Source organism: Eriocheir sinensis, chromosome 30 (assembly GCF_024679095.1).
Source record: "Eriocheir sinensis breed Jianghai 21 chromosome 30, ASM2467909v1, whole genome shotgun sequence".
Taxonomy (NCBI): domain Eukaryota; kingdom Metazoa; phylum Arthropoda; class Malacostraca; order Decapoda; family Varunidae; genus Eriocheir; species Eriocheir sinensis.
Genome location: NC_066538.1, coordinates 8,042,338 through 8,066,880, shown reverse-complemented (window position 1 = coordinate 8,066,880; position 24,543 = coordinate 8,042,338). Strand labels below are relative to the sequence as shown.

The 24,543-nt window shown below is 42.7% G+C and overlaps 1 protein-coding gene and 1 long non-coding RNA gene across 4 annotated transcripts; one reads left to right on the top strand and one right to left on the bottom strand.

The window, feature by feature from the left end:
• Positions 1 to 10,521: 10,521 nt before the first annotated feature.
• LOC127005540 (golgin subfamily A member 6-like protein 22) lies at positions 10,522 to 21,950 on the top strand. 2 transcript variants are annotated; one of them, XM_050874466.1, is made up of 2 exons: positions 10,522 to 11,643; positions 21,263 to 21,950. In XM_050874466.1, exons 1-2 carry the CDS (start codon positions 10,579 to 10,581, stop codon positions 21,893 to 21,895), a joined length of 1,698 nt encoding a protein of 565 aa, XP_050730423.1. In that variant the 5' UTR covers positions 10,522 to 10,578; the 3' UTR covers positions 21,896 to 21,950. The 2 variants fall into 2 exon arrangements, with proteins under 2 accessions (XP_050730423.1, XP_050730422.1); XM_050874465.1 differs by having other exon boundaries at positions 10,522 to 11,888; positions 21,508 to 21,950.
• LOC127005541 (uncharacterized) lies at positions 11,011 to 21,245 on the bottom strand. 2 transcript variants are annotated; one of them, XR_007758675.1, is made up of 4 exons: positions 21,099 to 21,228; positions 20,852 to 20,930; positions 11,309 to 11,397; positions 11,011 to 11,143 (listed from the first exon to the last, which is right to left on the bottom strand). It is a non-coding gene; the product is annotated as an uncharacterized LOC127005541 (long non-coding RNA). The 2 variants fall into 2 exon arrangements; XR_007758676.1 differs by lacking the exon at positions 20,852 to 20,930 and having other exon boundaries at positions 11,309 to 11,476; positions 21,099 to 21,245.
• Positions 21,951 to 24,543: the final 2,593 nt, after the last annotated feature.

Genomic DNA, 24,543 nt, shown 5'->3' with positions numbered 1-24,543 from the left:
CCCTCTCTCTCTCTTCCTTATTCTCCCCCTCCCCCTCCTACTCCTCCTCCTCTTTCTTGCTTCTCTTATTCTTTTCTCTCTTTCTCACCTTCCTTCATCGCCTCCTTCCTCCCTTTTATCTCGTTTTGTCTCCTTCGTCTTTTTCTCATTCCTCTTTCTACTCATTATTTCCTCCTCCTCCTCTTTCTTGCTTCTCTTATTCTTTTCTCTTTCTCATCTTCATCACCTCCTCCCTCCCTTTTATCTCGTTCTCCCTCCTTCGCCTTTTCCTCTTTTCCTCTTTCTATTCATTATTTTCTCTCCCTCACTTTCTTCCTTCAATTGCGTATTCCTTTGTTCTATTGCCTCCTCTTCTTCGTTTCCCCTTTCTCCTTTTTGTTCCTCTTTCTCCTTCTTTCTTCACCTTTTCTGCCTCTCACATTCCCTTTACTTTCATCTTACTTTCCATTCTTACCCCTTTTCCTTTGTCTTTCCTCTTCTTCCTCTTCTCCTTCCTCCTTTTTTCCTGTCTTTCAGTTTCCTATTTTCTTCTTTCCTCTTTCGTCCAGTCTTCCACCTTTCGATTTTCTTCTCTCCTCCCACCTCCATTTTCCTTCTCTTTATTACCTCCTCTCTCTTCCCATTTACTCCTCCTCGTCGCCTTCTGCTTCCTTCTCTATTTTCTTTCATCTTTGTCTTATCCACTGCCTTTCCCCTTCCTCTTCCCCTTTCCTCCCCTTTCGTTACCTACCCCTTACCTTCATTTTCCATCATTTACCCCTTTCCTTTCCCTTTTTTTTCTTTCCACCCCTTTCTTTAATCCCCTTTCGCTCCTGATTCTTACTATTCGCATCCCATTCCATTACCGACCTTTTTTTTTCCCTTATTTTCCTCCCTTTAACCTTCCCTACTTATTTTCCTTCCCATTCCTTCTCTTTCCCCGTTTATTTCCTCTCATTTTCCTCTCCTTTCCCTTCCCTTATCTCTCTAACTCCTCCCCTTTCCCTAACTTCCTTTAGCCTCCTCTTCTCTTCCCCCTTCTTCCTTTTTTTTTGTTCCTATCTCCTTTTTTCTCTTCCTCTTCTGCCTTCCACATTCCCTTTTCTTTTTCCTCATTTATTCATCTTCCTTTTCATTCTTATGCCTTTTCCTTCATCCCATTTCCTTCCTTCCTATAACCTTCCAGTTTTGTCTCTCCCACGCTTCCCCTTTCTCCTTCCCTACCTTCTCCTATTTCTTCTTCTTCCTTCCCACTTCCTTTATCTCCCATTTTCTTTCTTTTACTCATTTATTTCCACTTTTTCCTTTCTCTTCCACCTTTCTTTCCTGTTTCACCTGTTCCTCATTTTACCTCCCTCTTCTTCCTCTACCTTTTCAACCTTTTCCTCTTTCCAAACTATCTTATTCCCCTTCCCTTTCCATGTCTCCCTCCTCTTCCCCTATCTTTTACATTTTTTCTCCTTCCCTATTTACTTCCAGGCATCTCATCTTTCCCACGCCTCCTTTTTCCCCTTCCCTTCCCTTCCATATTTCAGCCTTTTTCCATATCATTACCAACAATCTTATTCCTCTTCCCTTTCCATATCTCCCTCCTCTTCCCCTATCTTTTCCATCACTTCTCATTCCCCATTTACTTCCAGGCATCTCTCTCTCTCTCTCTCTCTCTCTCTCTCTCTCTCTCTCTCTCTCTCTCTCTCTCTCTCTCTCTCTCTCTCTCTCTCTCTCTCTCTCTCTCTCTCTCTCTCTCTCTCTCTCTCTTCCTTATCTTTCCCACGCCTCTCCTTTCCCTTCCCTCCCTTCCCTTCCCTTATTTCAGCCTCTTCTCAGTGCATTTCCAACTATCTCACTCCCTTCCTTCCTCCTCTTTTCCTTCCCTCCCCTCCCTTCTTTACTGTTGATGATGGCCTGGCAGGTCAAGTGGTTGGTATTCTGGTCTCAGGTGCAACCACCGAGGTTTGCAAGAACGAGGGGAGGGAGGGGGTGGTGGGAGGAGCGGGAAGGGAGGGATGGGGGGGGGTGTGGGGATTAAGCAGGTCAAGGTGGTTGGCATTCTGGTCTCAGGTGCACACACTCACCTGCTTGCAACGACGAGGGAGAGGGAGAGGAGGCAGTGAGGGGTGGGGAGGGGAGGGTGTGAAGGGAGGTGGGATAGATGAGTCTGAGGAGGTCTCTTCCTAGTATGAGGAGAGTTGATCTGAGGGTGTTTACTGGGGGAGCTTATACTGGGGAGAGTTTATACTGGGGAGAGTGTGTACTGGGGAGAGTTTGTACTGGGGAGAACTTGTACTGGGGAGAGTTTGTACTGGGGAGAACTTGTACTGGGGAGAGTTTGTACTGGGGAGAACTTTTACTGGGGAGAGTTTGTACTGGAGAGAGATAAGAGAATTCGAACTGGTATGGGGAGAGTCTGTACTGGGGAGTGATAAGAGGATTCGAACTGGTATGGGGAGAGTCTGTATTGGGGAGTGATAAGAGGATTCGAACTGGTATGGGGAGAGTCTGTACTGGGGAGAGATAAAAGGATTCGAACCGGTATGGGGAGAGTTAACCAGTAGCCACAAGGAAAATGACAAGGCTAGGAGAGAGTAGAACTTGATAAAATAGAGAAGAAACAATAATGAATGAAGTAAAAAGAAGTAAAAAGTAAGAAAAGTGGAGACAAATAAAGAAGGAGAGAGAGAACATAGGAGGGTTAACGAAGAGTAAATAGTTAGGAAAGTAGAGGAAGATAAAAGAAGTAAAGGAGAGAAAATAGATAGGGAAATGTAAGAATAGGGGATAATATGGATGAAGATTAGGCAGGAAGAGCATAGAGAAAGATGTAGAAGTGGAGGAAAAAGAGGAGAGTATAGGAATGAAAAGATGAAGAAGTGGAGGAGGAAGAGGAGAGAAGAAGTGGAGAAAAGATGAAGAAGTGGAGGAGGAAGAGGAAGAAAGATGAAGAAGTGGAGGAGGAAGAGGAGAGTAAAGGAAGGAAGGGAAAGATGAATAAGTGGAGGAGGAAGAGTTGAGTAAAGAAAGGAAGGGGAATGTAGAGGAGAGAAAAGAGAGATAAAGAAGTGGAAAAGAAGGAGAGAAGACTAAGAGTAGGAGAGGGTAGTGTAGAAGAGCCTAGGGTAAGGTAAGGGAAAAGGAGAATAATGTAAGGTAGGGGAATAAGAGGGAAAGTAAGGGAAAGGGAGTGAAGGAGAATCAGGGAATAAGTAAAGAATATAAATAAAGTGGAGGATAGTAAAGGAAATGCCCAGTAAAGGAATAAAAGGGAAGAGAGTAAGGTTAAGTATGGTAAGAGAGGTTAGAATGAGGTATGGTAGAAGAGGAGGAGGAGGAGGAGGAGGAGAAGGTGTTGATGAAGGAGGAGGAGGAGGGAACCACATAAACATATCAATACCCACATAATTATAGAGGTGTGGGTGGGTGTTGCTGTTGTTGCTGTTTGGTGTTGTTGTTGTGGTGGTGGGGGTGGTGGAGGAGGTAGTGAGAAGTAAGGAACATAGAGAAAGATCGAGAAATAAAGGAGAGAAAATAGTTAAGAAAAAGTAAAAATGGAGAATGATATGGATGAAGATTAGGCAGGAGGAGTGTGGAGAAAGATGAAGAAGTGGAGGAGAAAGAGAAGAGGTGGTGGATTGTCAGAGGCGGTGAAGGGTTAGCCACTCGGTGTTTGAGAGGTGGTGGATTGTCAGAGGCGGTGAAGGGTTAGCCAGTCGGTGTTGTAAGTGGTGTTGTGTTTGTTTTATTGTGTTCGTGAATCCATGAATATATTAAGAAAGAAGAAACGGGAAAGATACGTGAAGAGAATGAGAGAAAGATAGTTGAAAATGAGTAGGGAATGGGAAAGGGACGAAAAAAAGGTTCGGTAAGGGGTAAGGGAATGGGATGGGAATGGTTAGGGGAGGAAAAAAAAGGGGTTCGGTAAGAGAATGGGATGCGAATGTTTAGAATCAGGGAAGGGGAAGAAGAGGAACATAGGTGGGAATAGGTGAGGAATAAGAAGGGAATGGGAAAGATACGTGAAGGGGAATGGGAGACAAGGTTGAAAATGAGTAGGGAAAGGAAAGGGAAGAAAAGGGAATGGGATGGGAATAGTTAGAATCAGGGAAGGGGAGGAATAGGAAGATAGGTGGAAATATATGAGGAAAAAGAAGGAATGGGAGAGATACGTGAATTGAATGGGAGACAAGGTTGAAAATGAGTAAGGAAGGGGAAGGAGAGAAAAAAGAGGTTCGGTAAGGGAATGGGATGGGAATGGTTAGAATCAGGAGCGAAAGGGGATGCAAACTTTAAACAAATGATGTAAACTACTTCATAACTAGAACCGGAATAAGAAGACAACTGTTATTTACTATTTTTTTTTCTTTTTTTTCTTTTTATCATTTAGTTATTTTTTCCTTTGTGGTCTTCCCCTACTCTTACCTGCCTTAGCCGGGTCGTCAGGTGCACCTTTATCGTCCCTTTTCCCGTCACGGTTACCTGTTTACCTGTTGACCTTTTCCAGCGTCGTGCAGGTAGCCAGGTACACACACACACACACACACACACACACACACACACTGCAAGAGATATGTGTACCTCGTCGGGTTGTGAAATAGTGTTGAGTGAGTGCGTGTGTGCGTGCGCGTGTGTGTGTGTGTGTGTGTGTGTACGTGTGTGCTTATTAGTTTTATGATCCCTCTCTCTCACCATCAACTGTTTTCTTTTTAATGTTTTTTTTTATGGTTTGTTCGTGCCTTCGTTCGTTCATTCATCCATTCACACATTCAGCCTTTTAATTATTTGTTTATTTATTTATTTGTTAATTTATTTCGTTTTCCTTCTTTTCTTCTCTTATTGTCTTCCTTCCTTCACTCATACTTCTCTTTTACTTCCCCTGTTCTGTTTTTCTTTGCCACTTTTTTCCTCTCTTCCTATTTTTTCTTCCTTTTTTTCCTCCATTTTCCTTCTTTTCTTCTCTTTTCTTATTGTCTTCCTTCCTTCACTCATACTTCTCTTCTCTTTTACTTCCCATGTTTTTTTTTCTTTCTCATTTCTTTCCTCTCTACCTATTTTTTTCTTCCTTTTTTTTCCTTCAGTTTCCTTCTTTTCTTCTCTTTTCTTATTGTCTTCCTAACTTCACTCATACTTCTCTCTTTTCCTTCACCTGTTCTTTTTTCTTTCTCATTTTTTTCCTCTACCTTTTTTTTCTTCCTTTTTTTTCCTTCTTTCATTGTTTCCTTCGCCATCTTTCTTTCCTTAATTAAAATTTGTTTCCACTTCCTATTTTCTGACTCATTCTTTTTTTTTTCTTTTTTTTTTTTTTGATGAGGAAGGGAAAAGATGGCAAGGGAAAGAACATGTTGCTAGTACTTTTTTTTATCTTCCTCCATATTTTTCTTTCTCATTTCCTAATTTTTTATTTCCTTCCCTTTTCTTATCTCCTCCTTTTACTTCAATCATAAATACGCTTTTCCTTTTTATCTTTCTCTAATTTATTAACTGACATTCTCTCCTGTGACTTCCCTTAGTTTTCCCTCTTACTCTTTTTCTCCTAACTTTTATTTAATTTCCTCTCTTTCTCTTCTGCTTCTGTTCTTTCTCTTGATTCTGTAAGATTTTCCTCATTCTTGTCTTCCTTTTTTTTTCGTTATTTTGTTCCATAAATCTTTTCTCTTTTTTCTTCGCTTATATTTTTGTTTACTTTTCTTTCCTTCAGTCTTTCCTTGTGTCTTCTTTTTCCTTCTTTTTTGGTCTCTCTTCCAGTTCCTTTTCTTACGTCTTTTTTTTTATTCCCTCTTTCGCTTCTGCCTCGATTTTTCTTGTGGTTCTCTTAAGATTTTCCTCAGTTTATCTTTCTCTTCTCTGTTTTCTTTTCTTTTTACTTCTTTCGTTTTCTTCTTTATATTCCTGTTTCTCTTTTCATTTTTTTTACTTCTTTTTTCTCTTCTTTTTATTCCTGTTTCTATTTTCTTTTTGTATTTCTTTTGTTCTCTTTTTCTGTGTTTTCTTTTTATTTTACTTCTTTCTTATCTTCTTTTTATTCCTGTTTCTATTTTTTATTTAACTTCTTTCATTCTCTTCTTCTGTTTTTCTTTTTTTTCCTTTTTTACTTCTTTATTTCTCTTCTCTTATTCCTGTTTCTCTTTTTTTTTTTTACTTTCATTCTTTTTTAATACTGTTTCCTTTACAATTATTAACTTTTCGTCATTTAAGGCTTTGTTTTATCATATCATTTGCTCTTCTGCCTCTCTCTCTCTCTCTCTCTCTCTCTCTCTCTCTCTCTCTCTCTCTCTCTCTCTCTCTCTCTCTCTCTCTCTCTCTCTCTCTCTTCCTCCCAATTTATCACTGCATCCTTTCTTCCTCTTTTCTTTTCTTTCTACTTTTTTCTTTACTCAATATCTTTCTTTTTTACTCTACTTTTCCCTCTTCTATCTCTATTTGTCCTTCCATCCTTCTTCCCCTCATATTTATCTTTCTCCCCCTCTTTTATTTCTCTTTCCTCTTTTTCGGACTATTAATTACTGCATCCTTTCTTTTTCTTTTCCTTTCTACTTTTTCCTTATACCTATCAGTGCTTTACTTTTCAAACTTCTATGTCTCTTTCGCCTCCTCTCTTTCTTCCTTTTTTTTTTATTCCTACGCTGTCTACTTTCTACTCCTTTACTATTTTCTACTCCTCCTTTTTTCTCCTTTACTACTTTATACTTTCCTCTATGCCTATCAACACTTTTTTTTCCCTCTTCTATTTCTCTTCCCCGCCTTCCCTCGTTCTTCCTCCTTTTTTTTTCTTCCCTGCGCCGTCTCATCATCACCTTGTTGTCACCTCGAGTGCAAAAAGTGGCCTTCACACCTGAGCCGAGTGCAGGTGGGCAGGCCAGGTGATGCAGGTGAGGGTCAGGTGAGAGTCAGGTATGTAAGGGCTAGGTAACACACACTCTCTCTCTCTCTCTCTCTCTCTCTCTCTCTCTCTCTCTCTCTCTCTCTCTCTCTCTCTCTCTCTCTCTCTCTCTCTCTCTCTCTCTCCTGTCATTCTGTGTTTTAACTTTCTTCCTTGCTTATTTTTTTCACCTTTTCTTTTTTTCCCGTCTCATATCAGGGTTGGTTTGATTTTAATCAAATGGTTTAAATCAAGTGATTTAAATCTTTTTAAATCAAAGTAGAAAAAATCATGATTTAAATCAAAATTAAATATACTAAAATTAATATATATATATATATATATATATATATATATATATATATATATATATATATATATATATATATATATATATATATATATATATATATATTTGGGGAGGCGGTGGCTGAGTGGTTAGCGTGCCGGCCCCGCATTCCGCCGCCCTGCCCATGATGCGGGTTCGAATCCGCCGCTAACCACCTGGGATTTTTCAGCCACCCCCGATGGCCTAAGACTACCCACATGCTGTCTTGAAGACCACGTATCAACCCGGACTCTAGAAGAAGCTGTACAGCGCAAGTGAAATCAAGAATGAGCTCCGGGGGGCAGCACTATAAAACAATTGCCTGCGCCATGACGGGCTCGGGCCGACCATCAGGCCCCAATGTAATAGCCTACCGGCGCTATAGGCGGTGGCTGAGGGGTTAGCGTGACGGCCCCGTGTTCAGGAGCTCCAGGAGGGACGCGGGTTCGAATCCTGGCCGCTGCACAGCTGAGGATTATCAGTCACCGCCGAGTGGCCTAAGACTACCCACATGCTGGCCTGAAGACCATCCATCAACCCGGGCTCTAGATGATCTCTCCAAAGAGAGGCTCAAAGATGAGTTCCGGGGGGGCAGCATGACCCAACACAAGATGGCGCCACTACAAAGCCCGAGTCACACATTCACGACTATGACTCCCGGCGTTCTCCCGACTCAGACCACGCCTCCCACCGTCGGGCCGCACGCCGACAGTTTTGGACATTTTCAAAACAATCGGGGCCCTCCCCGATATCTGTCACCCGTCGCGAATAAGCTACGGCCGTCGGATGTCATCTCAACGACGTCGTAACAACGTCGTTTCGACATCGGCTATGGTCGGCACTCAAGGGGATGGACTTACGCTGGTCGTTACGTACGTCTGGCAGCGTGACATTCCAAAACTGGCAGCGCGTGGTCTGATGTCGGGAGGGCGCCGGGAGTCATTGTCGTGAATGTGTGACTGGGGCTTAAACACTCGCCTGCGCCAAAACAGGCTGGGCAAACCATCAGGCCCCACCGGGAAGAAGCCTGCCTACAATATATATATTTATGTGTGTGTATATATATATATATATATATATATATATATATATATATATATATATATATATATATATATATATATATATATATATATATATATATATATATATATATATATATATATATATATATATATATATATATATATATATATATATATATATATATATATATATATATATATATATATATTTATATATATATATATATATATATATCTATATATATATATATCTATAGAGAGAGAGAGAGAGAGAGAGAGAGAGAGAGAGAGAGAGAGAAAAGGAAGACCATGTGAACCAGTTGCAAAAGAAAAATATCAAGTCTACTTGTCCTGTACTGGTCCTGTAGCAAGTCAGGCACCAGTGAATCATTGCCATCTCTTACAAGAAAATTATTCAAAATTATAAAAAAATAAATTAGACCTACTCATGATTATTATGGGAAAAACTCATCTTGGGTAATGTATATTAAACTATGGTTTCATTTAACATTGGCCAAGTTTAATACAAGAAAATGGCCTCATAAGACTGAAACAAATAATCAGTGAAATTAAGCAAGGATTAATGAAAAAAAAAAATCATTTAAATAAAAAAAAAAGATTAAAAAAAAACCTCGATTGAAATCAAATTTCGATCCCGTGAGGTTAAATGTCTTTTCCTTGAACTTGCTTCTAATGGCGGCGCTAATCCTAATGGAATTTTTCCTCTTTTTTTTTTCTTTAAGTTCTGATGTACCGGCACCAAAACTGTCAGTGATTTTTCGAAAGCTGACCAGGTGTGGATGTTTATCCTCTTGTTGGAGGATTGGTGATGTGACTGCTGTCCCTACAGGTCTTATGGAAAGTGTATCACCTACTGACTATCACCTACACCTGTTTTATCAAAAGTTTTCGAGCGATTGCTGGCACACTGGCACAGAGTCTCTATAAGTAAGCAGAGTGTGCTGGACTTTTGCCGAGTCTGCAGTTTGGTTTTCGTAAAGGTCCAGGCACTTGTGATGCTCTTCTAACAATTTCTGCAGACTTGCAAAAGGCTTTGGACTGTGGTCACGAGGCATGCATGATAGGACTTGACTTTACTGCTGCATTTGATCGTCTTCATCGTGAGGCTCTCGTTTTCAAATTGAAAAACGGGGGTATTGGTGTGTCCTTGCTTCGTATAATTATTCAATTTTCAAGTAACAGGACTCGGAGGGTGGCAGTAGATGGTCAGTGCAGTGAGATCAGTATTGTGATCTCAGGTGTCCCTCAAGGTAGTGTTTTGGGCCATTGCTTTTCATCCTGTACACTCATGACATGTGGATAGCTTTCGAAAATAAACTAGTTGCCTATGCTGATGCTGCTGCCTTAATTGATGTTGTTTCATCTCCAGACATGAGACAAGCTCTTGCTGAGTCTCTAAATAGAGATCTTGCTAAAATCAGTGCTTGGTGCAAGATGTGGATGGAGCATGACTTTAAATGAAAAAAAAAAAAAAAAAAATGATACTAACCACGTCTAGAACTCTTGATCATCCACATGCCAATCTCTTCATTGATAATTATAAATAATGTTTCCTGAACACTGAGTGGCTCGTTCAAGGGTCTGGGAGTAATTTTTGATAGCAAGTTGACCCTTGAACAACATATTCGTTGCATATCTTCCCCAGTTGCACAGAAAATTGGTATTCTGAGGAAGTGTTTTAGGAATTTTGGTGACAAATCTGTTATGATGAATTACTTTAACTTTTTTATACTTCCTAGTCTGGAGTTTTGCTCCCCAGTTTGGTGCAGATTCTCATCTTAAATTATTGGATAAAAACTTGCGTGCAGTTAATTTTTTATTCCTGACTTAAGCAATGTGGCATTAGCTCACTTTGCTTACTATATTAAATATATCATAATGTAAGTCACCCTCTGCACGGGGCTCTACCTGGCTTATTTGTTCCTACACGCATTGCCAGGAATGCGGCCAGTGCCAATAGTTGTGCATTCTCTCTCGTTAGATATAACACCAACCAATATTCAAGATATTTTATTCCATCCACCATTAAGAAGTGGAACGAATTGCCTAGCCATGTTGCTGCATCTGTAGAGCTTCGGAGGTTTAAGCTGGGCGCAAATAAGTCTTTATTACGTCGACTTTGAAGCTTAATTTTTAATCATTTTAATGAATTAATGCCAGTATAGTAATACTTGAGTCGTTGTATATCATATAATTTTACTTTCTTCTATCTCTTTCCTTTTCCTTACCAAGTTGCTTCCCCTGATGGAGCCATCTGGTTTATGGTCTTCGACTGTTTCCGGCAGGGTTTGCATCTTGGCTTACAATATTAATAATAATCAAGGATTCTAGAGTGTCTTCTCTAGACTCCTTGGCCACTATCATACTCCGCAATGTACTTGTGCGAGACTGCAAGCTTTGTGCGCGTGGTGAAGGGCCTTCTGCCCGCTGAGGGGGAGCTGGAGGCGCCGGCCACGGCCTTCCCCTTCCTCAGGCTGTTCCGGCGATATAGGGTGAGCTTGCCCCAGCACCTGGCTGACGGCAAGCACGAGAAGGAGGAAACATTTGTGAACAACAATACAATACAGAAGGCAGAGGAGGAGGAAGAGCAGGAGGAGAAGGTGAGCGTGAAGGAACAAGACGAGCTGTCTTCGTTCCCCGAGTTGCACGAACTGGAGGAAACACTGGATCCATCTAGGAACGGGGAGCAACTCACACAGCAGGAGGAGGAGGAGGAGGAGGGGGTAGTGAGCCTCAAGGAACAAAACGAGTTGTCTTTGTGCCTCGAGCTGCAAGAACTAGTGAAAAGACAGGAGGAGGAACTGAAGCAATCAGGGGACGGGGAGCATATCAAACAGAAGGAGGAGGAAGGAGAGAGCCGCAAAGAGCAGGGCGAGTTATCATCGTTCCTCGAACTGATGGAACTTGTGAAGAGACAGGAGGAGATGCTGAAGCAACCTGAGGACGGGGAGCAAATCAAAGAGAGCGAGAAGGATGAGAAGAACATTGAGGAGGAGGAGGAGGAGGAGGAGGAGGGAGTAAACCTCAAAGAACAAGACGAGTTGTCTATGTTCCTCGAGCTGCAGGAACTTGTGAAGAGACAAGAGGAGATGCTGAAGACACCTGAGGACAGGGAGCAAATCAAAGAGAGGGAGAAGGATGAGAAGAACATTGAGGAGGAGGAGGAGGAGGAGGAGGAAGAAGGAGTAAATCTCAAAGAACAAGACGAGTTGTCTTTGTTCCTCGAGCTGCAGGAACTTGTGAAGAGACAAGAGGAGATGCTGAAGACACCTGAGGAAGAGAAACAAATAAAAGAGAAGGAGATAGATAATAACACAGAGGAGGAGGAGGAGGAGGGAGGGAGCCTCAAGGAACAAGACGAGCTGACTATGTTCCTGGAGCTGCAGGAGATGGTAAAGGCACAGGAAAAAGCACTAGAACAGCTGAAGGGTGTGGAGGTCACCAAACAGAAGTCCCGCAAGAGAGTGACGTTCTCCCTGGACAACGTGGACTTCCCCGTCAAGGAGCGGGAGCTGTACAATGGGCGGGAGTACTTCAAGTTCGGGCGCGGCCTGCTGGCCCTGCGTCCCGACCTGCGCCGCCAGGGTGACCAAAAGTCCCGCAAGAGAGTGACGTTCTGTCTGGACAACGTCGCCCTCCCCGTGAAGGAGCGGGAGTTGTACAATGGGCGGGAGTACTTCAGGTACCGCCGCCGCCTCCTGACGCTGCGCCCCGAGTTGGGCCGTGAAGTGACCGCCCCTCCCCGCCGCCCATCCCGCATCCCCGTACCCCGCCCCGCCAGGACGGCCTCGGCGAGGAACCCAGCCCAGCCTTCCTTCCATGAACCAGTCCACACCCTCATAACCACCCCGCCCCGCCGCCCATCCCGCATCCCCGTGCCCCGCCCCGCCAGGACGGCCTCGGCGGGGAACCCAACCCAACTTCCCCTTCATAACCCACTCCACACCCTCACAAGCACCACCAATCCTCCCCGGCCCGCATCCCCATCCCCTTACACACACACGCCCACGCCTCATCCCTCCACCGCCCCGTCCCCCCCCACCCCTCCTGCTCTCAGCGAAGAGTAAGGTGTTCAGCAGACAAGGGGCTGTTGCAGGATTTCTCTTATTATTATCATTACTTTTAACTGATATCTCTATTAGTCTGGTTTTAGTCAGTTACTACTACTATTACTGGGTCATCTTTTACTATTACTGCTTCAGTAATATGTGATACTAGTGATCACAGTATTGACTATTTGCACTGTGAACTAATCCCAAAACAATAGTTTTCGGATTAGTTCGCAATGTGAATACGAGAGAGAGAGAGAGAGAGAGAGAGAGAGAGAGAGAGAGAGAGATGTAAAAATAATTAAGGTTTTTCATGAACAGTTACTTTCGTTTCACCTTCATCTTCAGACTTACTTTTAAACTTCCTGCAGTTCCTCGATCATTCTTTGCAAGTCTACCCAAGAATTGGAGCGTCACGGCATATTATTTGTTAATCCAGGACCGATAAAAGTAATCAGCGTCTACCCTGATTCTTTTTTTTCCTACCGACTCTTTGGATACTTTTAAGCCTTAAACACATCCGGGGGGCGGATCGGACTCCATTATATTTTCTCAATGGTAACACAGCCGCCTCATTGGCGCCAGACAGCTGCGATGCCTGATAGCTTTTGTGTTCTTTGATGTTGTCGATGTTGTGTGCATGCCGCTCTCGCTCTTTCCGTGTCCAGTGTAGAAGCGATTGGTGCCCGTCTCGACCCCACGTATGTGTATACGTAATACAACGTTCTATTACGTGAGCTCAAATTTATATATATATATATATATATATATATATATATATATATATATATATATATATATATATATATATATATATATGTATTTATATTTATATATTTATGTATATAACGGGCGCTGACCGTTCAAGATGTACATTCCCAATAAGCCTGCCAAGTATGGACTGAAACTTATCCTTATAACTGACAACACAAGGGAGTACCTATTGGGGCCAAAACCGTATTTGGGGAAGGGAGAGCCATCAGCTCAAGGAAACCTCGGCCTGGGACACTGCCTGACGAAGGAGCTGACTACGTAGACCATATCATAACACCGACAGGAACGTAACTGTGGACAACTGGTTCACCTCAGTTCCCCTTGCAATCCGACATATCCACCGTCCGCAACACCGCCATTGATGTTCAGCGTCCTAATGGAGCAATGGAGCAGGCGGTGTTGTTCAATATCAGCTCTCGCAATGTACGGTGCAGGAAGTGTCCGCTGAAAGATGTTAGGAAAAGCCGCAATGTGTGCTTTACTTGTAGAAGGAGGCTCTCTGCAGATTCCTCAAGTGTAAGTAATAATTTTCTATGAATTGCAACTGTACTAATGTACATTTGTACAAAATTACTCCAAAGACTTTTTTTTGTCACTAATAAAAAATGAACTTTTTTGATAGCTTGCCTCAGAACTAGCAGTGGTGCCAGAATGCTAGGGGTACATCAGCTGCATCCCACACTCCCAGGCTGTACTTGGGACACGCTACATGGGAATACTTGCATGGGAGGGCCTGATACAAAATGTACTGTGAACAGTTGCATTATTTTTCATGAGTTTTGGAGATTTTTGGGGGGGCTACCCAATCTAATACTTACTTATCAATTTTTACATATATTTGTTTCTCCAGAAACAGGATTAAGTTTGTCATTGCCCATGGTGCTTTTAGTTTGAATAAAATGCAATTAGAAGTATTTTCTTTCATTTTTCAAAAGTTGGGGTCCGCAAATACCCCCGTATGTTTTAGTGTATAATTTAATAGGGTATGTGTTTAAGGGTTAAGCAAGATGTGAATAATTTAGAACAAAAAAATTCAAGTGATGAAAACAACAAATCTGCAACACGCTCCTCTTATACATACAAAACTGAATGCAAGCCGCTCTTCATCCCCCTGCCCGTCACCCTTGTGAGTGAAGAGGTGAACAGCACGAGAGAAGGTCGCTACAAGAGACGATATATTTACACGTGCTGGAGTCTAGACCTAAAGCAGAGTAAAGTGGTTTTGAAAAGGCCGCGTCGAACCGAGGTATGGGGTCTGATAGAGGCTGGTGGGGACGCCCATCATCCGCTCCCTTTGATCTTGACCTTGGTTGTCAAGGACAATGGAAGAACCTTTTTAGATAGACGTGGCTTTAAAATAGCTTGGTGTCATGTCTATCTACATTACGCCAGGGTGGTTGACAGCTTTTAGTTCTATCTTTTTCTTTCCTTTCTAAACCTTTCATGACTGTCCTCCCTCCATCTGACTTGGCACTCCTGGGGGTAGAGATGCCTTGCATGGTGTGACGGTTCCCCCATGTTGACCGTTTATCCCGATATTTATAAACATCTTTTATGACTTCTCATTTTAAGCTCTCTTTTGTAAATATTATTGGTTTCTTTCTTAATTTTACATCTTACGTAGTGCAAATGAATTACAGTTATGTCGATGAGCGGGCAGCGGCCCGCCGATGGGGGAAATATTATTGGCGTTGCTGTTTTTGTTAAACTCTACTTTGTAAATATTGTTGCTGTTTTTGTTAAGTTTATATTTTTTATAACGTTGCCTTTGTGCTGTTTTTACTTTTATTATCTGGTGACACTGAGTTAAAACCTGGCCCTATGCGCTCTAAATTACGTCAGTGTCGTATGCTATGTAGTTATACCAGAGGCCTTCATGCCAACACCTGGCCTCAGGCCAGCATGACCTTTCGTTTTGCTCTGGCACTTGCTTCTCAAATGCGGTATAATATATCTGAATTCCTTATTCTTGGCTTCAAGAAGCCAATACTACTGAAGCGTGATGCCTTTCCTAGAGCTCGTTGTATGACAGTTTACATTCGTAGTGGTTTCTCTGTCTATCATTAAGTCATGTTTCGAATGTGAGTGTCATGAGGGTCAGGTCATGAAAATGTGTGGAGGGGATAATGATTTATATATTTTTTCCATCTAACGTAACCCTGACCTTGACGACAGCATGTTTGATTGTGTGGCCGATAAGATGGCAGCCGTACAGCAGACTGATAGGAATTAAGGCTTCATTTCTTGTTGTTGGTGATTTCAGTGTTCATCACAGAGTGGCTGAACTCCGTTTCACCAAGTGATTGTCCTGGGGCTGCAGCTCCTGATTTTAGAACAGAGTCTGGTTGTGAGCGATCAATTACGAAAGCCACACACAGGCCTGGCAATTGCCTTGAACTTCGCTTGACTGATTCTCCTGCAGTCATCACTGCTCATATATTTTTTTACCTGTGGCCTATAGCGCCGGTATGCTAATCCATATGGGCCTGATGGTCGGCCCGAGCCCGTCGTGGCGCAGGCAGTTGTTTATAGTGGCGCCATTATTATTGGCTCATGCTGTCCCCCGGAGCTCATTCTTGATTTCACTTGCGCTGTACAGCTTCTTCCACAGTCCGGGTTGATAGGTGGTCTTCAGGACAGCATGTGGGTAGTCTTAGGCCACTCGGCGGTGACTGAAAAACCCCAAGTGGATAGCCGCGGATTCGAACCCACATCATGGACAACGCGCCGAATGCGGGACCGGCACGCTAACCACTCAGCCATCGCGCCGTCAGATTATAGTATACTTTCTGCCACTTTAAGAATCAATCAAAACATTCCAGATGTATCATTTTCTTGTAAAATTTACCTGAAGTCGCGGGCAGATTGGGATGGTATTTTTTCTGACCTTTCTAATCTTGATTGGCAACACATTTATAAAAAAAATGATATGATTCGATCATTAAACAGCTTTGTGGTTGACATCATGGAAAGAAGGGTTCCTTCAAGAACATTAAATCTTTGCATAAAAAAAAAGAACTCTTGGTTTAATAACGACTGTAGGCGTGCCTGTCAGGAGAGGCAAGTAGCATATAATCATTGAAGTCGAAACCAATGAAATTGAACTTGGATAAATTATACTCGATTCAGAACTGAGGCGCAGTCTGTTTATGTTGCAGCTGAAATAGAACATAATGATAGTGTGAAAGAAACACTCTGGTGTACATCAGCAACACAAGTGGCGGTCCACCCTAAACACTGCTCTAATTGGTGTTGATATGTCCCTGTCACCATTACTTAACCCTAGGGTTGGTTTGATTTAAATCAAATGATTTAAATGTAATGATTTAAATGAAATGATTTAAATCGATTGAAATCGGATTAAAAAAATCATGATTTAATTCAAAATTAAATATACTGTATATAAAATGATTTAAGTGTTATATCAAGAGTAAAATATGTAATGATTTGAATTTTTTATATATATATATATATATATATATATATATATATATATATATATATATATATAATATATATATATATATATATATATATATATATATATATATCCTGTTAGGGTAAATTAAACCTGGCTTACCATTTAACAGTTTTAATCCTAGCTTAACTTACTAACGGTTACCTATTCTACTGAAGATATGCTACTCTTCACCTACTCAATGTCTATAGTTGATTGGTCATTTTAAATGAAGCCTCGTACGGCAAGAATTACGGTCTCAATGCACCACAGCCCGAATGCACCGCTACCCGAATGCACCAACCCCAGGTCTAAAGGCACCATGTATAAGGCTCCAATGAACCACATGCTTGGTCCTAATGCACCACTCCCAGTCTGAATGCACCACCCTTTATGGTCCCAATGCACCAACCTGAGGCCAATTGACCCTTCTCTCTTTAACTACGTTGAGGCTATATAGGTAAATGGTCTCAGTGATCCGATGTCTGAAAACTGTATAGTATAGTAATAAAATATAAGCAATACTTTTACAAACCAAGCAAGTGAACAGTCATGCCGTGATGCCTCGTGGAGACAGACACACGCAGCAGGTTACAGCAGCTGATCAGCTGACAGGCTTGGCCTTGGCAGCTCTGATATTCGAAAACTCGGCTCACAACCGAGAGAGCCCGGGCTCGATTCACGGGCGGAGTGGAAAAATTTGGGCGGCTTTTCCGATACCCTACGCCCCTGTCCACCCAGGAGTGAATGGGTACCAGGTATTAATCGGGGGTTGTGTCCCATCTCCTGGGATCTTTTCCCTTCTCCTATAATTCCTTCCCCTTCTGTTTCTCTCCGGTACATGACCTTAGATGTTGCGCCGACTAAAGGAAACTTTCCAACTTTTTTTTCTGATATTCGACCGGTGAATCTATACCAAACTTTCTTCAATCAAGCTGATAATTCTGTTCACTTTGTGAAACAGTGACTCTTACAAAATTTATAATAATTATTATGTAAGAATAATATCTTGTCCGTAATTCGTTAGTGTTGCAATGAGCGAAAAACATATTTACATATGACACTGCATTACGAATTGCGTGTAACAGAAAACCTGCAGCCGTACTGACGAGAGACGGGTAACTGATGGAAAATCTTTGTTTTCATGAAATGTATATGCAATCGAAATAGTAATTAACATAATTTCTTTAACTTTGAATATAGCAAGCACTTTTGTTTTTTTTTTATATATTTTTTTAGCACTACTAAAGCTACTTATTTTTAAAACTGTTCCTTCAGCATTTGAGCTTTTTCTTTTTTAAACCATCAAATTCAGGTCGCCATCACGGGCCACCGGACTGTAGCACCACACCTCCACCCCCCCCCCCCTCTGTGTGGGCCCTGTATATATATATATATATATATATATATATATATATATATATATATATATATATATATATATAGAGAGAGAGAGAGAGAGAGAGAGAGAGAGAGAGAGAGAAAAGGAAGAACATGTGAACCAGTTGTACATGAAAATCATCAAGTCTACTTGTCCTGTACTGGTCCTGTAGCAAGTCTGGCACCAGTGAATCATTGCCATCTCTTACAAGAAAAATATTCAAAAGCATAAAGAAATAAACTATTAGTCCTACTTAAGATTTTTATGTGGAAAACTTATCTTGGGGAATGTATATTAAACTATGGTTTCATTTAACATTGGCCAAGTTTAATACAAGAAAATGGCCTCATAAGACTGAAACAAATTTTCAGTGGAAACAAGCAAGGATTAATGTAAAAAATAATCATTTAAATGAAAAAAATCGATCTAAATAAAAAAATCCGATATAAATTAAATAAATCGACTTTTTTTTTAGTAAAAAATCTTGATTTTTTCCCAACCCTGCTTATACCTGATGGGATCCTAACTCACTGCACAAAAGAGAAGGCAAGGATTTTAGCTAAACTTGTTATCCAGAACCTAAACTGATGTTAATAGCATTTCGATCCCGTGAGGTTAAATGTCTTTTCCTTGAACTTGATTGTAATGGCGGCACTCATCCTAATGGAATTTTTCCTCTTTTTTTTTTTCTTTAAGTTCTGATGTACCGGCACCAAAACTGTCAGTGATTTTTCGAAAGCTGACCAGGTGTGGATGTTTATCCTCTTGTTGGAGGATTGGTGATGTGACTGCTGTCCCTACAGGTCTTATGGAAAGTGTATCACCTACTGACTATCACCTATCACCTATTAACACTAACACCTGTTTTATCAAAAGTTTTCGAGCGATTGCTGGCACACTGGCACAGAGTCTCTATAAGTAAGCAGAGTGTGCTGGATTTTTGCCGAGTCTGCAGTTTGGTTTTCGTAAAGGTCCAGGCACTTGTGATGCTCTTCTAACAATTTCTGCAGACTTGGAAAAGGCTTTGGACTGTGGTCACGAGGCATGCATGATAGGACTTGACTTTACTGCTGCCTTTGATCGTCTTCGTCATTTTCAAATTGAAAAACGTGGGTATTGGTGTGTCCTCGCTTCGTATAATTATTCAATTTTTAAGTAACAGGACTCAGAGGGTGGCAGTAGATGGCCGGTGCAGTGAGTTCAGTATTGTGATCACAAGGTAGTGTTTTGGGCCGTTGCTTTTCATCCTGTACACTCATGACATGTGGAGAGATTTCGAAAATAAACTAGTTGCCTATGCTGATGATGCTGCCTTAATTGATGTTGTTTCATCTCCAGACATGAGACAAGCTCTTGCTGAGTCTCTAAATAGAGATCTTGCTAAAATCAGTGCTTGGTGCAAGATGTGGATGGAGCTTGACTTTAAATGAAAAAAAAAAAAAATGATACTAACCACGTCTAGAACTCTTGATCGTCCACATGCCAATCTCTTCATTGATAATTATAAATAATGTTTCCTGAACACTGAGTAGCTCGTTCAAGATTCTGGGAGTAATTTTTGATAGCAAGTTGACCCTTGAACAACATATTCGTTGCATATCTTCCCCAGTTGCACAGAAAATTGGTATTCTGAGGAAGTGTTTTAGGAATTTTGGTGACAAATCTATTATGATGAATTACTTTAACTTTTTTATACTTCCTAGTCTGGAGTTTTGCTCCCCAGTTTGGTGCAGATTCTCATCTTAAATTATTGGATAAAAACTTGCGTGCAGTTAATTTTTTATTCCTGACTTAAGCAATGTGGCATTAGCTCACTTTGTTTACTATATTAAATATATCATAATGTAAGTCACCCTCTGCACGGGGCTCTACCTGGCTTATTTGTTCCTACACGCATTACCAGGAATGCGGCCAGTGCCAATAGTTGTGCATTCTCTCTCGTTAGATTTAACACCAACCAATATTCAAGATATTTTATTGCATCCACCATTAAGAAGTGGAACGAATTGCCTAGCCATGTTGTTGCATCTGTAGAGCTTCGGAGGTTTAAGCTGGGCGCAAATAAGTCTTTATTACGTCGACTTTGAAGCTTAATTTTTAATCATTTTAATGAATTAATGCCAGTATAGTAATACTTGAGTCGTTGTATATCATATAATTTTACTTTCTTCTATCTCTTTCCTTTTCCTTACCAAGTTGCTTCCCCTGATGGAGCCATCTGGTTTATGGTCTTCGACTGTTTCCGGCAGGGTTTGCATCTTGGCTTACAATATTAATAATAATAATCAAGGATTCTAGAGTGTCTTCTCTAGACTCCTTGGCCACTATCATACTCCGCAATGTACTTGTGCGAGACTGCAAGCTTTGTGCGCGTGGTGAAGGGCCTTCTGCCCGCTGAGGGGGAGCTGGAGGCGCCGGCCACGGCCTTCCCCTTCCTCAGGCTGTTCCGGCGATATAGGGTGAGCTTGCCCCAGCACCTGGCTGACGGCAAGCACGAGAAGGAGGAAACATTTGTGAACAACAATACAATACAGAAGGCAGAGGAGGAGGAAGAGCAGGAGGAGAAGGTGAGCGTGAAGGAACAAGACGAGCTGTCTTCGTTCCCCGAGTTGCACGAACTGGAGGAAACACTGGATCCATCTAGGAACGGGGAGCAACTCACACAGCAGGAGGAGGAGGAGGAGGAGGGGGTAGTGAGCCTCAAGGAACAAAACGAGTTGTCTTTGTGCCTCGAGCTGCAAGAACTAGTGAAAAGACAGGAGGAGGAACTGAAGCAATCAGGGGACGGGGAGCATATCAAACAGAAGGAGGAGGAAGGAGAGAGCCGCAAAGAGCAGGGCGAGTTATCATCGTTCCTCGAACTGATGGAACTTGTGAAGAGACAGGAGGAGATGCTGAAGCAACCTGAGGACGGGGAGCAAATCAAAGAGAGCGAGAAGGATGAGAAGAACATTGAGGAGGAGGAGGAGGAGGAGGGAGTAAACCTCAAAGAACAAGACGAGTTGTCTATGTTCCTCGAGCTGCAGGAACTTGTGAAGAGACAAGAGGAGATGCTGAAGACACCTGAGGACAGGGAGCAAATCAAAGAGAGGGAGAAGGATGAGAAGAACATTGAGGAGGAGGAGGAGGAGGAGGAGGACGAAGGAGTAAATCTCAAAGAACAAGACGAGTTGTCTTTGTTCCTCGAGCTGCAGGAACTTGTGAAGAGACAAGAGGAGATGCTGAAGACACCTGAGGAAGAGAAACAAATAAAAGAGAAGGAGATAGATAATAACACAGAGGAGGAGGAGGAGGGAGGGAGCCTCAAGGAACAAGACGAGCTGACTATGTTCCTGGAGCTGCAGGAGATGGTAAAGGCACAGGAAAAAGCACTGGAACAGCTGAAGGGTGTGGAGGTCATCAAACAGAAGTCCCGCAAGAGAGTGACGTTCTCCCTGGACAACGTGGACTTCCCCGTCAAGGAGCGGGAGCTGTACAATGGGCGGGAGTACTTCAAGTTCGGGCGCGGCCTGCTGGCCCTGCGTCCCGACCTGCGCCGCCAGGGTGACCAAAAGTCCCGCAAGAGAGTGACGTTCTGTCTGGACAACGTCGCCCTCCCCGTGAAGGAGCGGGAGCTGTACAATGGGCGGGAGTACTTCAGGTGCCGCCGCCGCCTCCTGACGCTGCGCCCCGAGTTGGGCCGTGAAGAAGTGACCGCCCCTCCCCGCCGCCCATCCCGCATCCCCGTGCCCCGCCCCGCCAGGACGGCCTCGGCGGGGAACCCAGCCCAGCCTTCCTTCCATGAACCAGTCCACACCCTCATAACCACCCCGCCCCGCCGCCCATCCCGCATCCCCGTGCCCCGCCCCGCCAGGACGGCCTCGGTGGGGAACCCAACCCAACTTCCCCTTCATAACCCACTCCACACCCTCACAAGCACCACCAATCCTCCCCGGCCCGCATCCCCATCCCCTTACACACACACGCCCACGCCTCATCCCTCCACCGCCCCGTCCCCCCCCACCCCTCCTGCTCTCAGCGAAGAGTAAGGTGTTCAGCAGACAAGGGGCTGTTGCAGGATTTCTCTTATTATTATCATTACTTTTAACTGATATCTCTAATAGTCTGGTTTTAGTCAGTTACTACTACTATTACTGGGTCATCTTTTACTATTACTGCTTCAGTTGTGTGTGATACTAGTGATCACAGTATTGACTGTATTTACACTGTGAACTAGTCCCAAAACAATAGTTTTCGGATTAGTTCGCGATGTAAATACGAGAGAGAGAGAGAGAGAGAGAGAGAGAGAGAGAGAGAGAGAGATGTAAAAATAATTAAGGTTTTTCATGAACAATTACTTTCGTTTCATCTTCATCTTCAGACTTACTTTTAGACTTCCTGCAGTTCCTCGATCATTCTTTGCAAGTCTACCCAAGAATTGGAGCGTCACGGCATATTATTTGTTAATCCAGGACCGATAAAAGTAATCAGCGTCTGCCCTGATTCTTTTTTTTCCTACTGACTCTTTGGATACTTTTAAGCAAGATGTGAATAATTTAGAACAAAAAAAATTCAAGTGATGAAAACAACAAATCTGCAACACGCTCCTCTGATACATACAAAACTGAATGCAAGCCGCTCTTCATCCCCCTGCCCGTCACCCTTGTGAGTGAAGAGGTGAACAGCACGAGAGAAGGTCGCTACAAGAGACGATATATTTACACGTGCTGGAGTCTAGACCTAAAGCAGAGTAAAGTGGTTTTGAAAAGGCCGCGTCGAACCGAGGTATGGGGTCTGATAGAGGCTGGTGGGGACGCCCATCATCCGCTCCCTTTGATCTTGACCTTGGTTGTCAAGAACAATGGAAGAACCTTTATAGATAGACGTGGCTTTAAAATCGCTTGGTGTCATGTCTATCTACATTACGCCAGGGTGGTTGACCATACAGCCATTGCTTCTGGATGCTGGGTTGTGCCTTGGCCTCTGTGCCATGATCGTCCACAGCCTGGCCGCTGGGAGCTCTTGCCTGAGGGTACACTCAAGCACACTTTTCCTTTTCTGTTTTACAGGAAAGGCTACGGTGCCTAGTGGGCTTTCATGAGGTTGCCTTCCTCTTAGCTACAGCTTTTTCTTTTATCTTTTTCTTTCCTTTGTAAACCCTTCATGACTGTCCTCCCTCCAGCTGACTAGGCACTCCTGGGGGCAGAGATGCCTTGCATGGTGTGGCGGCTCCCCCATGTTGACCGTTTATTCTTACATTTATGAACGTCTTTTATGACTTTTCTTTTTAAGCTCTCTTTTGTAAATATTATTGGTTTCTTTCTTAATTTTACATCTTACGTAGTGCAAATGAATTACAGTTATGTCGATGAGCGGGCAGCGGCCCGCCGATGGGGGAAATATTATTGGCGTTGCTGTTTTTGTTAAACTCTACTTTGTAAATATTGTTGCTGTTTTTGTTAAGTTTATATTTTTTATAACGTTGCCTTTGTGCTGTTTTTACTTTTATTATCTGGTGACACTGAGTTAAAACCTGGCCCTATGCGCTCTAAATTACGTCAGTGTCGTATGCTATGTAGTTATACCAGAGGCCTTCATGCCAACACCTGGCCTCAGGCCAGCATGACCTTTCGTTTTGCTCTGGCACTTGCTTCTCAAATGCGGTATAATATATCTGAATTCCTTATTCTTGGCTTCAAGAAGCCAATACTACTGAAGCGTGATGCCTTTCCTAGAGCTCGTTGTATGACAGTTTACATTCGTAGTGGCTTCTCTGTCTATCATTAAGTCATGTTTCGAATGTGAGTGTCATGAGGTTCAGGTCATGAAAATGTGTGGAGGGGATAATGATTTTTATATTTTTTCCATCTAACGTAACCCTGACCTTGACGTCAGCATGTTTGATTGTGTGGCCGATAAGATGGCAGCCGTACAGCAGACTGATAGGAATTAAGGCTTCATTTCTTGTTGTTGGTGATTTCAGTGTTCATCACAGAGTGGCTGAACTCCGTTTCACCAAGTGATTGTCCTGGGGCTGCAGCTCCTGATTTTAGAACAGAGTCTGGTTGTGAGCGATCAATTACGAAAGCCACACACAGGCCTGGCAATTGCCTTGAACTTCGCTTGACTGATTCTCCTGCTGTCATCACTGCTATTATTTTTTTTTTTTACCTGTGGCCTATAGCGCCGGTATGCTAATCCATATGGGCCTGATGGTCGGCTCGAGCCCGTCATGGCGCAGGCAGTTGTTTATAGTGGCGCCATTGTTATTGGCTCATGCTGCCCCCAGAAGCTCATTCTTGATTTCACTTGCGCTGTACAGCTTCTTCTACAGTCCGGGTTGATAGGTGGTCTTCAGGACAGCATGTGGGTAGTCTTAGGCCACTCGGCGGTGACTGAAAAACCCCAAGTGGATAGCGGCGGATTCGAACCCACATCATGGACTAAGCGCCGAATGCGGGGCCGGCACGCTAACCACTCAGCCATCGGGTCGTCAGATCATTGTATACTTTCTGCCACTTTAAAAATCAATCAAAACATCCCAGCTGTATCTTTTTCTTGTAAAATTTACCTGAAGTCGCGGGCAGATTGGGATGGTATTTTTTTTTTAACTTTCTAATCTTGATTGGCCACACATTTATAGTAAAAATGATATGATTCGATCATTAAACAGCTTTGTGGTTGACATCATGGAAAG